Below are 14233 nucleotides of genomic sequence, written 5' to 3'. Positions count from 1 at the left end.
GAAAGTATATAAATGATCTTTTAAGATTATACATTATATCATATTATATCATATCATATTATATATAATAAAAGTTGGGCTTAGAAGCCGTGGTTGCGCCAAGTGGCTTTACCAAATTGCAGAAATTTTTGTAAATTTTTAGATTTTTTTTATAAAAAAATTTTCTATAATTTCTAAGTTGTTAAAAATCTTAATTTGATTACAATCCAAATTCTTCATTTAATCCTTATTTTCCAAGTGTAGTGTATTTTTAATTACTACACGTACACTACGTGTTTATATATATAAATAAAAAAACAAAGGTAATGTGGTGATTTTCAAATACCACTTCATCTAATTTATCTAATCCATTTTTTAATACACTACATGTTTATATATATAAAACGTAATGTGGTGATTCTCAAATACCACTTTCAAAAACTAAATAGATAATCCTAAGCCAAATAAAAAAATAAAATAAAAAAGAATTTGATCACAATTGGAATACAGAATATTAATCCGCATCAAATACCACTTTTTAACTATTATGTATTCTTCAAACGAGATCTCTCTCATTCTGTTTATCAAAAAAATAGTCTCTCTTTCTCTCTCACAAAAGAAAAAGATGATTCAGACTTGACTCTGAATCACAGCAGAAGATTACTCAATACTGAAAGCGTATTTTCAAGACTCGCTTAAATCAGGTTTTATCATTATACTCTACTTTTGCATGCTTTTCCATGTTATATTTGGTTGAGGGGATTGTTGCCATACCACATATTTAGGAGAGGCTGTTCATCATTTAATATAGGTAACTTAGGTTCAGATTGAAATAATCTACCACACGTCCACACTCTCCACTGTCATTAAATATCAACATTAAGTATATACGTCATTGTTTACTATATCTTGATATTATGTCAGTATTTTTTTTTTTCTTTTTAATGACTTCTTTACCATCTCGAAATTATATTTGTTTTCATTTTAGAATGATTTGAGTTTGGAAAAATTTATTTAGTTTTAAGCTATTGTAACACGCTAATTCAGTTTAAATTAAGTTTAAAGTTTTATTTGGGATAGGTTGACTTTAGTTTATTGTACACGTTTTGGGTGTTGCGTTCTTTTTTTGACAAATGTGTTAATATGCTAATTTTTTTTCATGGATATTTCCATTCATGTGCAGAGAAATGCTAAAATAACATCGAACTAGATGAAAACAAAATAATGAAATTACATTCCATGTTGGATCCTCATTTACATTATCCCAAAAAAAAAAAAAAAAAGATGTACTTTCAAATTTGCTATTTGCACAGAAGTGCAAAATAATGTAACCTCAATTACATTCCATGTTGACTCCTCATTTACATTATCGAAAAAAATTGTACTTTCGAATTTGCTATTTGCTGAAATTAAAAGTGCATATATCACTATCGAAATTAAGAATATGTCTAAGAATCAAATGAAACACATTAGAAAAAGAGAGATAGAGAAAACGTAAATAGTATTGTATTTATCAAAATATTTTCATTAAATCATAAAAGGAAATAACATAGGTTTTTGTAGGGACACAATTTTAGTTGGCCTGATCCTGGATGGTCAGGCCTTGGCCCAAAAGGTCCCACACAATGAATTTTTGTAGAGTGTGGGCTGAAGAACTTGGTTCCAGTTGGCTTAAACGGTTCGTTGCATGAGCTCAGGAGATATAGAAACAAGAATGAAGAAAGTGAATGTGAAAGGGGGAATTTTATTCACGGGCATGCATTCGTACAGTGAAATTTTGCTCCTCTGTTCCTTCTCTTTTTTTTTTTTTTCTCTGTCCCCCTCTCTTGGGGGACTCTTACATATTATATAGGCCATCTTTTATCATCTGGGCCTTACACTTGTTGATCATCCAAACCTCTACTTGAGCACCTGTCCCATCAAATACCCTTATCAGTTCTTTGTGAGTTGCAGTGACCAAGGTAGCACTGTTCAGGGGTTTTCTCTTCATTAATGCGGTCAGGAGAGTAGCTGTGGTGCATTTAATGTGGTGGTGACAGCCTTTGCTGAGATATTTTTGGACTCCTTTCTTTTTACGTGCTTAGAGGGAGGACTACAGTAGTTGGGATGCACCTTTGACCTGGATTTTGGAACGTCTGAGGAGGAATTACTCCTTGGACGTGTTCTCTTTGCTCCAGTGGGCCCAAGCATGGATTCTGGGCCCCGACGTCTCCTCGGACAGAATGGTCCTCGGACGGGCCCAGGGCCCAGCCAACCTATTATTCTGGGCCGGTCCCCATAGTTTTCATTTTTAAATCGTGTAAAAATTTTATTAAATTTTTAGATTTCTAAAGAACTAAAAAGGAATATTATACTACCAGGACTTTAATTCATTTTTATCATTAAGTAGTTTATCTCTTTAAAAAAATAAAAAAATAAAAAACTGCTTCATGTCTGCTTCATGTAAGATTATATATATATATATATATATATATATATATTAATATTAGATTAATCAAAAAAATATTATATAGTAAGCGTAAAATAAAAACTGCTTCATGTAAGATTGTAGGTAAATTAATATTAGATTAATTAGGACTCTAATTTATTCTTATCTCTAATTCATTGTTATCATAAAGTAATTGTATCTCTAAAAAAAAATGAAATAAAAAACTGCAGATTAATATTAGAATAATCAGGACTCTAATTCATTCATATCTCAAATTCAAAAAATCAGGACTCTAATTCATTGTTATCATAAAGTAAGTGTATTTCTATAAAAAAAAAAATACTGCTTCACATAAGGTTTTTTTTTTTTTTTGGTATTAACTTTAACGTAAAAAAAAAAAAAAAAAGAAAAAAAAAGAAAAAAAAAAGAAATCTAATAACAATCTAGCTAATAACGTTAACTATTTTTTGAGGATAAAGTATTTTAAAAAAACTAATATGTAATTAACCTAAACTTCTTGATTAGGTAACTTTAAGAAGTTTAGAGTATTTGATTTTTACTTGGACTCCTTTTCTAGGTAGAGTATGTATATATATACACACCGTTAGTTGGTGTAGTTTTTCATTCTCCAACTTATTGTACAATTTTTTTATTTAGGCTTCCATATATCTACCTACAATCATGTAGATATGTATTTTTTACACTAATTTTTTTATCATAATCAATTAAATACGTTTTATGTATTTGTTGCCTTTTGTTTAAGCAAATTTCCTTATGTTTTTCTTTTTTTGAGGGGGTAATTTCCTTATGTTTGATCTAATTTATATGTTAATGGTTTGATCCAATTTAATTATTTTGTTGTCCAATATATATGTAAGTTGTCGTAGTAAATTCCAATCATAGACTATTAAATTTACATACAATTTTTCAATCCATATAGAACTTAGTTTTATTTATTTATTTTTAACTCTATTTAATTTTCTTCTTGATTTTTTTTTTCCAGGTTTGTCAAAAAAGATTTCAAGCATCCTAAGAAAGGTTTGTAATCTAGATGTAGAACTTTGCATCCTCAAATAGTTCTATCATTAAAAAGTAGTTAATTTTATGTTACTTTGTCTAAAGAGTTTAATCATTAATATTATTGTTAACAATACTGCAAATCACTTATATTGTAGATTCATTAGATATAAAATTCATATGCGAATAGTTTGATACATATAACTACAAATGATATTATAGCACAATTGGTATGTTAGAAGATAATTTTGTATTAAGGTGCTATCATTTTATGTTTGATGGTTGTTATACCAATGCAATTTATTCGTTTCGTTACAATAATTACTTATTTGGTTAAATAATAATACATTTTCTACAAGTTTTAACATAAAACCGTGCAACGCACGGCGTGGTTGCGCCATGTGGCTTCACCAAATTGCAGAAATTTTATTAAAATTTTATATTTTTAAAGAACTAAAAAAGAATAGTATACTACAAGGATTCTAATTCATTCTTATCATTAAATAATTAGATTAACATTATTTTTTTTATTTGTTAGGATATATTTCTTAACTTAAAGGATAATATTTAACATACAAATATTTAATTTAGATAATATTTATCATCTAATTAACATTATTTTTTTATTTGTTAGGATATATTTCTTAAATTAGGAGATAATATTTAACATTCAAAAATTTAATTTAGATAATATTTATCATCTAAATTTTCAAAATTTTAATATTACTAAATTAATATTATTTTATTAGAAGATCAAGCTACAAAACTTGATTATTAAGGGATAAGTACAATCCAAATTCTTTAAGAGGTGATTAATATAAATCTATTCCAAGAAACAGTATATATTTCCAATAATTTGATAATCTTTATTTATTCAAAAAAACAATATATATCTCCATTAATTTGATAATTTCTACGTTGATGACATTTAATTTATATATATATATATATATATATTTATATATCAAAATTCCTTATAGTTATCAACCACGTTCTCTTTCTTTTTTTTTTTAATTTTTAATTTTTTATATGTTATGTTATGTTGAATCAACTTTTTTTTTATTCTATTCATATGACCTTTTTTTAATTCCAATTTTTATGGGATAAAAATAAACACATTGATTAGATATCTTTAATTTCAATAAGATTTAAATGAATTATATTTCAAATGGAACTCCACCAATATATATAACCCTATATATCCTTTTTGGAGTGAAATTTATTTCAATATGTGAATGCATAAATCCTATGACAATGCAGGTATGCATTCTTTCTTCTTTTATTATTATTATTATTTTCATTTTGTTTATTTTCTTTAGTGTTATTATTGGTTTTTTGTCTTCATGTGATTTTAATTAATGAATTTAAAACATTCGAAAACATTGTCAAGTTTCTAAAGGCTCCTTCTTCATTTTTGTATTTTGTTTTTATTAAATTGATTAGGTTTTGTGTATTGGTTGCCTTTTGTTTAAACTAATTTTCTTAGCTTTGATCTAATTTATATGCTTAGGGTTAGGGTCTTAGAATTAATGAATAAATATGGTTAGAATTAATAGATTAATTTTAACAATTTTCTTATTTGATTTTTATGTTACATCAAATTATCAAGATGTTCTACACGTGTATTCTTGAATTATTAACTTTATTTTTAATTTATAATATTATCAAGATTATATTAATTTTAGATTTATCAATTGTTTAGTACTTTTTTTTAAAAATAATTATCAATTTAAAATTCAATTTCGAATTATCAATTTAATTTAGTTTTAGGAAGAAATCTTAACCCTTATTTTAGTGAGATAATTATTTAAACTTGATAATTTTTTCTTTTATCTTGATTGAATCTATTAAAATATATAATTATTTATAAATTTATTTTATAAGTTTTTTCATAAAACCGTGCAACGCACAGGTCTATAACTAGTATATATATATATATATATATATATAGATGAGTTCAAATTACACTTGGTGTAACTCTTATAAAGTTACACATTTTTTACACCATAGATTCATAAAAGATCTAATGGTTCAAAAAATTATCATTAAATATTATTGGTTTACACCTCATTCATAATTAATAGTAGCATTTTCTCTCTCTTTTTATTTATTGTTATCCACTTGATTAAAGAGCATATTGCCATTTTTAACAACATGCAAAGATTTTTCCTTAAAATCTTCCATTTATATATACAGGAATCATAATCCGCATCAAAACCCCTGTCACTACATCAAGAAAATGTTGACATTTTCTGCACCAATTTCTTTGCTTTGTAAACTGGGGATTTTTTAGAAAATAACTACAAAACCCAAACAATATTATTAGTTAGGAAACGTTTCAAACTAATTTGGATTCTAGCAATTTGAGTTCAGAGGACTCGATTTGTGGTTTGTTAGACTGGCCAGAAATCGAGTCCATTGGACTCGGTTTGTCTCTAAGCATAGAAACCGAGTTCGTTGGACTCGATTTCTAAGCAAAGAAATCGAGTCTACTGGACTCGATTTTCATTCATGGAAACCGAGCCCAATGGACTCGATTTAGCAACGCAGTGGTGAGAATTTCCAGCAACCTAGAGAGTTCAAAAACGAAGAAGAAAGAAGCAACAAATGAACCCAGGCGCCGATTCTGACCAAACCCAGCCGGCAAAAGCTTCAGGCGATGCAAAACGCCTCATCGGATGTGTCTCGCCGCCGCGACGATGCAAAAACGATGAAACCCAGGCGTCGATCTGACCAAACCCAGGCGGCGAAAGCTTCAAGCGATGCAAAACACCTCATCGTTTTTGCATCGTCGCGGCGGCGAGACACGTCCGATGAGGCGTTTTGCATCGCCTGAAGCTTTCGTCGGCTGGGTTTGGTCATATCGACGCCTGGGTTCATTTGTTGCTTCTTTCTTCTTCGTTTTTGAACTCTCTGGGTTGCTGGAAATTCTCACCACTGCGTTGCTAAATCGAGTCCATTGGGCTCGGTTTCCATGAACGAAAATCGAGTCCAGTAGACTCGATTTCTTTGCTTAGAAACCGAGTTCTCTTGCTTAGAAACCGAGTCCAATGGACTCGATTTCTGGCCAGTCTAACAAACACAAATCGAGTCCTCTGAACTCGAATTGCTAGAATCCAAATTAGTTTGAAACGTTTCCTAACTAATGATATTGTTTGGGTTTTGTAGTTATTTTTTAAAATGTAGTTATTTTTTTTAAAATCCCTTGTAAACTGCCTCCTCAAGTGAAATTTAGGACCAAAGATAAGTGAAGAAAACCAGGATCAGTCCAGATGAAACTTTCAGAATACCCCAAAAATGGTCCAGCGTTGGGATCTTTGTAAGCCCAGGATTTCGATTTTAAATCAAACCCAAAGATAGTCACAGTGGATAAATTCCTTGCCTCCCGAAATACGATGGATGCCCAATAGGCCTTAGTACCACCTGAGAGAGACCCTTCCACCTGAGAAATATTCGATATCACAGTGAGTTTTGAGTCACAAACTTCACAACTCACAAGCAACAAACCTTGTCAATTCCCCCCCCCCCCCAAAAAAAAAAAAAAAAATCCTTCTCTTATTTTTTGTTTTCAAAATGAATTCAGTAAGTAGCAGTAGCCAGTTGAAGATCCACATTCCACATTTCTCGGAGCCCCACTCACGAAATGTCTCCGATACACGAAAACTTCAGCTCCCATTTTCTTCTTCTTCATTTCCAACTCTGTATTTCTCGCGGTCTCTAGGGTTTCCATTTCGCTCTGATTTTAATTTCGCACGTGGGTTTTTTATATTACTGTTTATTTCTCTCTAAAAATTTTATATGTATTGGGTGTTTATTTTTTTGCACATTGTTTTTATAATATCAGATTGGAGCAGCACAAGGTTTGTAATCAGCAAGTGTGTAAATGGGAAATCTTCGGATCCTCTGGAACCGGGTTCGGGTCTAAACGATGCAACCGGACCAGCTCAGGTGTGTACCATTTTTATCTTTTGGTAAGTTTATAAGAACGAAAAAAAAGTACTATTGAGTTGTTTAAATTGGAAAACTAATAAAAAAAAAGTGTTATAGTACATCCTAGTCGAGGTTTATAGGAAATTGTGTGTAGTTTTAGCTAAGGATATTGATGCAAACTATATGGTTTGTTTAAAAGAATGGGCGTGCTCTCAAGCCTTCATCTTGTTGTTAAAATGGTACAAATTTGTGTGTGTATCATATATATGTTCTGGACCAAGTTACATCACATGTAATATTTTTTTTTTAATGGGGATAACTTTTAATTGGATTTAATTTTTGAAAATCCCAGCATCAGATTCTACACTCTCTCTGTTCTTAACATGCCAATTTCATTTTAATTGCAAGTTATTTACCATCCAATCCATGTACTTTTAGTGTATAATTTTAAAGTGCAAAGACTTGAAATTTAAGCATTTTACATTGTAATCCAATTGTGGATTTGTCAAAAAATAAGCTGAGATTTGTGTGCATGTATGTATTTGGATTGGTAATCTTGAAGCCACAACCATAACCTCCACCCCATTCTTATGGGGTTAGGAGGAGGTGTCATTTGAGCTAGGGGTATATATTTACTCATACAAAATCAGAAATTGTATTAGGAGCAGTATGTTTGCTGATTTTTAGCTGGTGTTTAAGGGACACCAGAGGTCATGCAACCTTTTTTTTGGATAACATCCACCAATTGGCCTTTGATCATGGTGAAGAATAGGGATGGAAAACATTCTCCTCCCCACTTAACCCATTCTACCCCACACAGGTTTTCCCCGCCCTAAAGAGGGAATAGGATGAGGATATTGCCTCAGCCTGAGTTGCCCTGAGTGTGTGTGTATTTACACACACACATATATATTTATATATATCTATGTAAATAATGTAGTGTTTTTATACATATCCTATTTACGATTTAATTTGTGTACATATTCTATTTTCATCTCCTAAACACACTTGTCTTTTCCTCTCCTCCCTTTTCTTTCTCATCTCTATCTCTTCAGTGATAGAACTATGTAATTAAGGATGGCAACATGTCTCCACCCTTCATCCAGCCCTGACCCGCCCTGTGCAGGTTTTTCTTGCCCTGAATAGGCAAATGGGGTGGGGATGGGGCACCCATGATCTGACCCCACCCCATCCTGCTACCATCCCTGAAAACTTTTACGTGTCATGCAAGTCAATTATTCTCATGGTGTGTTGGTGAAACAACCAATTATTTAAAGGTGGGTGTAGTGTTTGCTTGAAGCAATAACAATCTTCAACATTGTTAAGACAAATATGATCATATATACTAATTCCCACTGACTTAATTAGACAAAGGCAATAACAGTCTCCAACTTAATCAGACAAGGGACGGAATTTGAATTCCTCCAAAAAGAAGAGATGGTTTAAGCAACCCAAACAATAATTTAGAGTCATCAGATTTTTCAATCTTTGCTATCCTCTTTCTACGAGCCATCAGCTAGAATTGTTCAAATAAAGACATACCAGAGGAGAACTTAGATTGGGCTCAGTCTTATCCTGATCACAACCATATTAACACTTTCTATACTGTGGATGGGTAGATTACAAGACTATGTTGCTAAAATCTCATATTAAATAAATGCATTTTTAATAAAAGGATGTTTTGTTTGTGAAACAAAGGGAAAATGACTAATTACTCTCTAATCCTAGCATACACTCAGTTTCACTATAAAACGTTTGTGTATGTTTGTGTTTTTTATGTACTGGTTATGAAGTTTCACCAGTTTCAGTGATATATACAACTGATTTGCAGAGTTATTTTAGGCCACATTAACCACACTGCTGTATGTCTTTGTTTCAGGTGCCTAAACAAAAGGACATTTCTATTGTGAAGGTCTTGAAGGAATCAAATTCCCTTTTGCCTCATGTAGTCCTTGCTAGTACACTGTTGGCTCTTGTCTATCCGCCTTCTTTTACATGGTTTACCACCAGGTTGTTGAACACTCTTGAGATGAATTGGATGGTTTAACATATGCCTAAATACATAAAGGGTTGTATTTATAAGAGCAACTTCAAGGAAGAATGAGAAGCCATTGCATATTGATTTCCTTTGCTATCTAAAAAGTAAAGCAGGGGTTAAATTTCGCTAAGGTTTTGCACTCATTGAAAAATGTATCCAAATCATCATTAAGCATTTATCCATTTAAACTAGTCTAAACTAGGATGAGCTCTCATTCTTGATCTATTGAACTTTTTTGCTCTGCCATATTCTTGGGTACAACCATTGAGTGATAGAAGTTAAAAATTTGGATTAGTTCATCTGAACATAAATGTTGATTTGCAATAAAAGGATATTAAAATGTTTATCCAAATCATATGTTTGTAATTCGTAATTTATATTCCAGGTACTATGCACCTGCATTGGGGGTTCTAATGTTTGCAGTAGGGGTTAATTCCAGAGAGAATGATTTCCTTGAAGCATTCAAGAGACCAGCAGCTCTTTTTGCTGGTTATGTTGGCCAATTTGTTGTTAAACCTCTGCTAGGATATTTTTTTGGCATTATCTCAGTCACACTTTTTGGTCTTCCAACCTCCATTGGTCAGGAGATCTCTCTCTCTCCCCCCTTTTTGATTGGTAGGATCAGTCACTGTGCTAACATTTTCAGTCTTATCATGTATCAGGTGCTGGGATTATGTTGGTTTCTTGTGTTAGTGGGGCTCAGCTCTCAAGTTATGCTACTTTTCTCACAGACCCACAAATGGCCCCTCTAAGCATTATTATGACATCATTGTCTACTGCTACTGCAGTATTTGTCACACCAATGTTATCACTCTTGCTCATTGGAAAAAGACTTCCTGTTGATGTAAAAGGAATGGTGTTTAGCATTACGCAGATTGTAGTTGCACCCATTGCTGCAGGCTTGCTATTGAATCGGTAATATATTGATTCCTGATGATAACATATCAAACTCTTTTAGAGGTCCTTGCCTGCCTCTTATATTTGTGCTTACAGGTTCTTCCCCAAGATCTGTAATGCTATTCGGCCATTTTTGCCTCCACTATCAGTATTAGTGACAGCTCTTTGTGTTGGAGCCCCACTTGCGATTAACATCAAGTCTGTTCTATCTCCTTTCGGAGCAACCATTTTGTTCCTCATTGTTGCATTCCATTTGTCAGCATTCATAGCTGGTTATGTCTTTACTGGTTTAGTGTTCCATAAGGCTCCTGATGTGAAAGAGCTGCAAAGAACACTTTCCTATGAGACAGGTTCTGCCATTATTGATTATCATCAAAATATAGTACCTGGCAACATAATATTCTGGCTAACTGATATTTTTTCTTTTTCAGGTATGCAAAGCAGTCTTCTGGCCCTCGCACTTGCAAATAGGTTCTTCCAAGATCCACTTGTGAGTGTGCCTCCCGCAGTCTCGGTGAGTCCATACTGTTGCTTTTTTATCAATCATTTTATATTTTTTCCTCCAAACACAAAACTGCAAATCTAGTCAGCCTTCTTACTAGGAGCAGGTTTATTTTATTTTATTTTTTATTATTTATTATTTTTAATAAAATGATATTAACTCTCTATGTAGCAACTCCATCTCCAAATAGTTTGACTGCAATGGATCAAAATCTAGTTTTTTCTACTACTAATGGAGGCAATTATTTTGGGACATAAACATGGTATATCTGTCGTGGTGCTATAATGGGTTTGATGACTTTCGGGTATCCCTATTTTTTGTCACCGATATATCCAGTTTTTTTAATTTTATGGGTACATATTAGACATACATCATGTATCAAATGTGCATCTCTTTCTGCAGCTATATTATCATCTCAAATTCCATAAGCAATATAACAAATATATGAAGAATTCTGAAAGTAAGAACAGGCACATCCGCATGGTCACCTTTCTGCAGCTATATTATCATTTCAAATTCCATAAGCAATATAACAAATATATGAAGAATTCTGAAAGTAAGAACAGGCACATCTGCATGGGAATCTAATGTGACCATGCAGAGCATGTCAGACTTGTATTGAATTTGTTGTTGAAATTTTGATATTACCCTATAAATAGTTACAAATGAGCTTCTTCTTGCTTGTGACTTCAATTTGCATGTTCAATGCCTGATGAGATCTACTTATAAAATAGATCTTGAAATTAGCCTTAATGACTTGCACGTGACTGCATTTCTGCTATAGCATTCTCATCCCTCTTGGATTTTGCACACTTTTTCATCTATTGTGCTCTCCCCATTGGAATAACTGTTGTAGCTACTCACACCAGAATCTAAAAGCTTTGTATTTCCGAGTTATCTTGTTAGAATTATGTTTAAGTGATTAAATTCACCATTTCCTAACAAATTAAACTTTTGGGGGAATCAATAATTTATTATGGTATCAGAGTAGAAGATCCTAATTTTGATCCTTGCCTCCACTATACCTCCCAATTAAAATGTTAAAAATCCCATGTGTTGGGCCTCACTTATTAAGGGAGAGTTTGGGTCCACACATGAGGGGGGAGTGATTAAATTTGCCATTTCCTTATAATTTAAACTTTTGGGAGAATCGGTAATTTATTATATTCATTGGCTATAATGACCTGTTGTTGTTTGATTTGCTAGAAATATGTTTATAGCCAATATAGAATCGTAGCATATATCACATGATAAGAAAATCTTGCTGAAGATTTACCAAACTACATCAATTTTTATTTTTATTTATTTTTTATTTTATTGATTTGTAAGATTACACATACATGTTATGGGTTTTGAACTCATGATCTCACCCTACACTACAATCTTTAACGGAGGGAGGAAACTCTAATTGAGCTAAAGATCATTGACAAAATTCCACCAAAATTTATTCAAAGCTGTCTTTTTCGCTCTTACTTATACATACATAATGTACACATATACTCACACACACACACACACACAACACCTCTTTTGAATTAGGTTGCATTAGGTGTTGAATATTAGTCTGCGGGGGATTTTGAGGAATATCCACATTGTTTCTATGATTTGCAGACTGTAATCATGTCTTTAATGGGCTTCTCTCTTGTGATGATTTGGGCTAAGAGGAAAGAATAACAGTATGATAAAACAGAACTATGAGCGACGTATTGGAACTTTGTCCATCCGTCATCCTCAAGTGAATGGGCAGTGTAGAAGCTGTCATGGAGCACTTGAAGATGGGACCTTCCACTAGCTTTTGTGCTGGCTACAGGAGGATCTAAGAAGGAATTGATTTTAGAAAATATGGATTGGCACTTTGGTTTGTTCGAATCAGATTCTGATTTTAGGCAGTTGCAGAGCAGTTTCTTTCTCCAATTGTTAGGAGCCTTTTGTAGTTATTTTGTGAAGACCCTGGGAAAAGCTTCATTCTTAAGGATGAGCATATCAAATTGCTTTGTGAAGACATTGGGGTAATTCTTTGTGCTTAAAAGAGCATATCAGTGTCAGCTGTGCGTGTGTGCAGGTGTGTCGGTGTTATGGACTTTTTGCTAGTTTCTCCATAAACATCGATTTAGAGTAACTTTTGTCAATATTACTTCACTTAATAACTTTATATAATTTTAATTTTTAATTTTTATAATCATATAATTGTATTGTTGAATTACGATGTCACTTTATACTTGCTTGCATAAGATCAAAATGATCAGCAATCAATACTCTTTTATTTATACATATTTAAATTTCAAGTTGTTTTTTTTTTTTTTTTTTTTTTTTTTTTTTTTTTTTTTGAAATAATACACAAAGGAAAAGTTTAGCTCCAATCTGGTTTGGAGCTATCTTTATCTAAGCTATTATGTAGCGATTGAAGACACTGTTTATGTGTAATTTTAATTACATGACTTTTTTAATGAGTCATATAATTTATTTAAATAATATACTTGGATGAAGAAAGTTTGTCTCCAAATTTGTTTGAAAAAAACTTACTCCAACTAAGTGTTGGTTAAAAAGAGCATCCATGCGGAGCTTTAGTCGTATTACATTTTTAAAAAGTTGTATAATTTTTTTTAGTGGACTAAAAGGTTTTATAACTTGTTTAAATAATACATGTAGATAGTTTTAGAAATCATCACGTGTTGTGTTAAAAGAGATTCCTCTAAATTAGTTTGGAGAAAACACTTGTCTTACATGAATGGTCTTATAAATTGCCATGTATAGGGTTAGAGAAGATTTCTTCAAACTGGATTGGAATTAATCTTTGTCTATACACAAAATATGAATTTATGAATTGAAGGACAATTTTTATTTTTATTTTTATTGAATTGAATGATTTTGAGCTGTTTGAGATGATGACGACGACGACAAATAGTCTATAAAGAGAGGAGGCTAAGGAATTATAGGTGATACTATCAGCAGTAGAGAAGAGACGAGTAGGTGGGCATATAAAGAGAGGAAATGAGTTGCGTAGTTAGATTTGCCTACACCATAAGCGGTAAAGAGTAGATAAAAGGTGGGTATACAATTTTAACATCATGTTTTGCCATTGCCAGCTACTTTGAGAGTTGAGTGTACATTGATTGTAGAGAGTAATTATGGTCTCACACAACTTATCTGAACCTTTCAAATGTTAACAATTATGGCATCTGTCTTTTATATCCAATTTTTATATTTAAATGTGGATATCACATTTTCACTCTTTAAAATGTGTAAATTAATGTGTACAATTGTAAATATTATGTAAAAAATTGTGTAAAGTGAGTACAAAAGAATAATCACCATGACTTTTTAAGCTTTTTTTTATTGTTTATCTGGAGTATGCTCTTTCTCAACACATGTTAAAAGGAGTACTTCACGAAAATAATTTACATATATATATATATATATATATATATTTAAAACTAACATC

At 31.8% G+C, this 14233-nt stretch overlaps 1 protein-coding gene across 6 annotated transcripts; it reads left to right on the top strand.

Annotated features, from left to right (window-relative positions):
• The first annotated feature begins 6636 nt into the window (after positions 1–6636).
• On the top strand, positions 6637–12973 carry LOC115971474 (probable sodium/metabolite cotransporter BASS6, chloroplastic). Of its 6 annotated transcripts, none has more exons than XM_031091419.1 (8): positions 6637–6743; positions 7269–7372; positions 9234–9364; positions 9778–9971; positions 10055–10307; positions 10386–10639; positions 10721–10803; positions 12403–12973. In XM_031091419.1, the coding sequence occupies exons 1-8, from the start codon at positions 6722–6724 to the stop codon at positions 12463–12465; spliced, it is 1104 nt and encodes a 367-aa protein (XP_030947279.1). In that variant the 5' UTR covers positions 6637–6721; the 3' UTR covers positions 12466–12973. The 6 variants fall into 6 exon arrangements, with proteins under 6 accessions (XP_030947279.1, XP_030947280.1, XP_030947276.1 ...); XM_031091420.1 differs by having other exon boundaries at positions 6650–6888; XM_031091416.1 differs by having other exon boundaries at positions 6650–7125; positions 7269–7395.
• The last annotated feature ends 1260 nt before the right edge of the window (positions 12974–14233 follow it).

This window comes from Quercus lobata, chromosome 12, assembly GCF_001633185.2.
Source record: "Quercus lobata isolate SW786 chromosome 12, ValleyOak3.0 Primary Assembly, whole genome shotgun sequence".
In the NCBI taxonomy this organism is placed as follows: Eukaryota; Viridiplantae; Streptophyta; class Magnoliopsida; order Fagales; family Fagaceae; genus Quercus; species Quercus lobata.
Note: the sequence above shows the minus strand (reverse complement) of the source record. Positions and strands in the feature narration are given on the sequence as shown.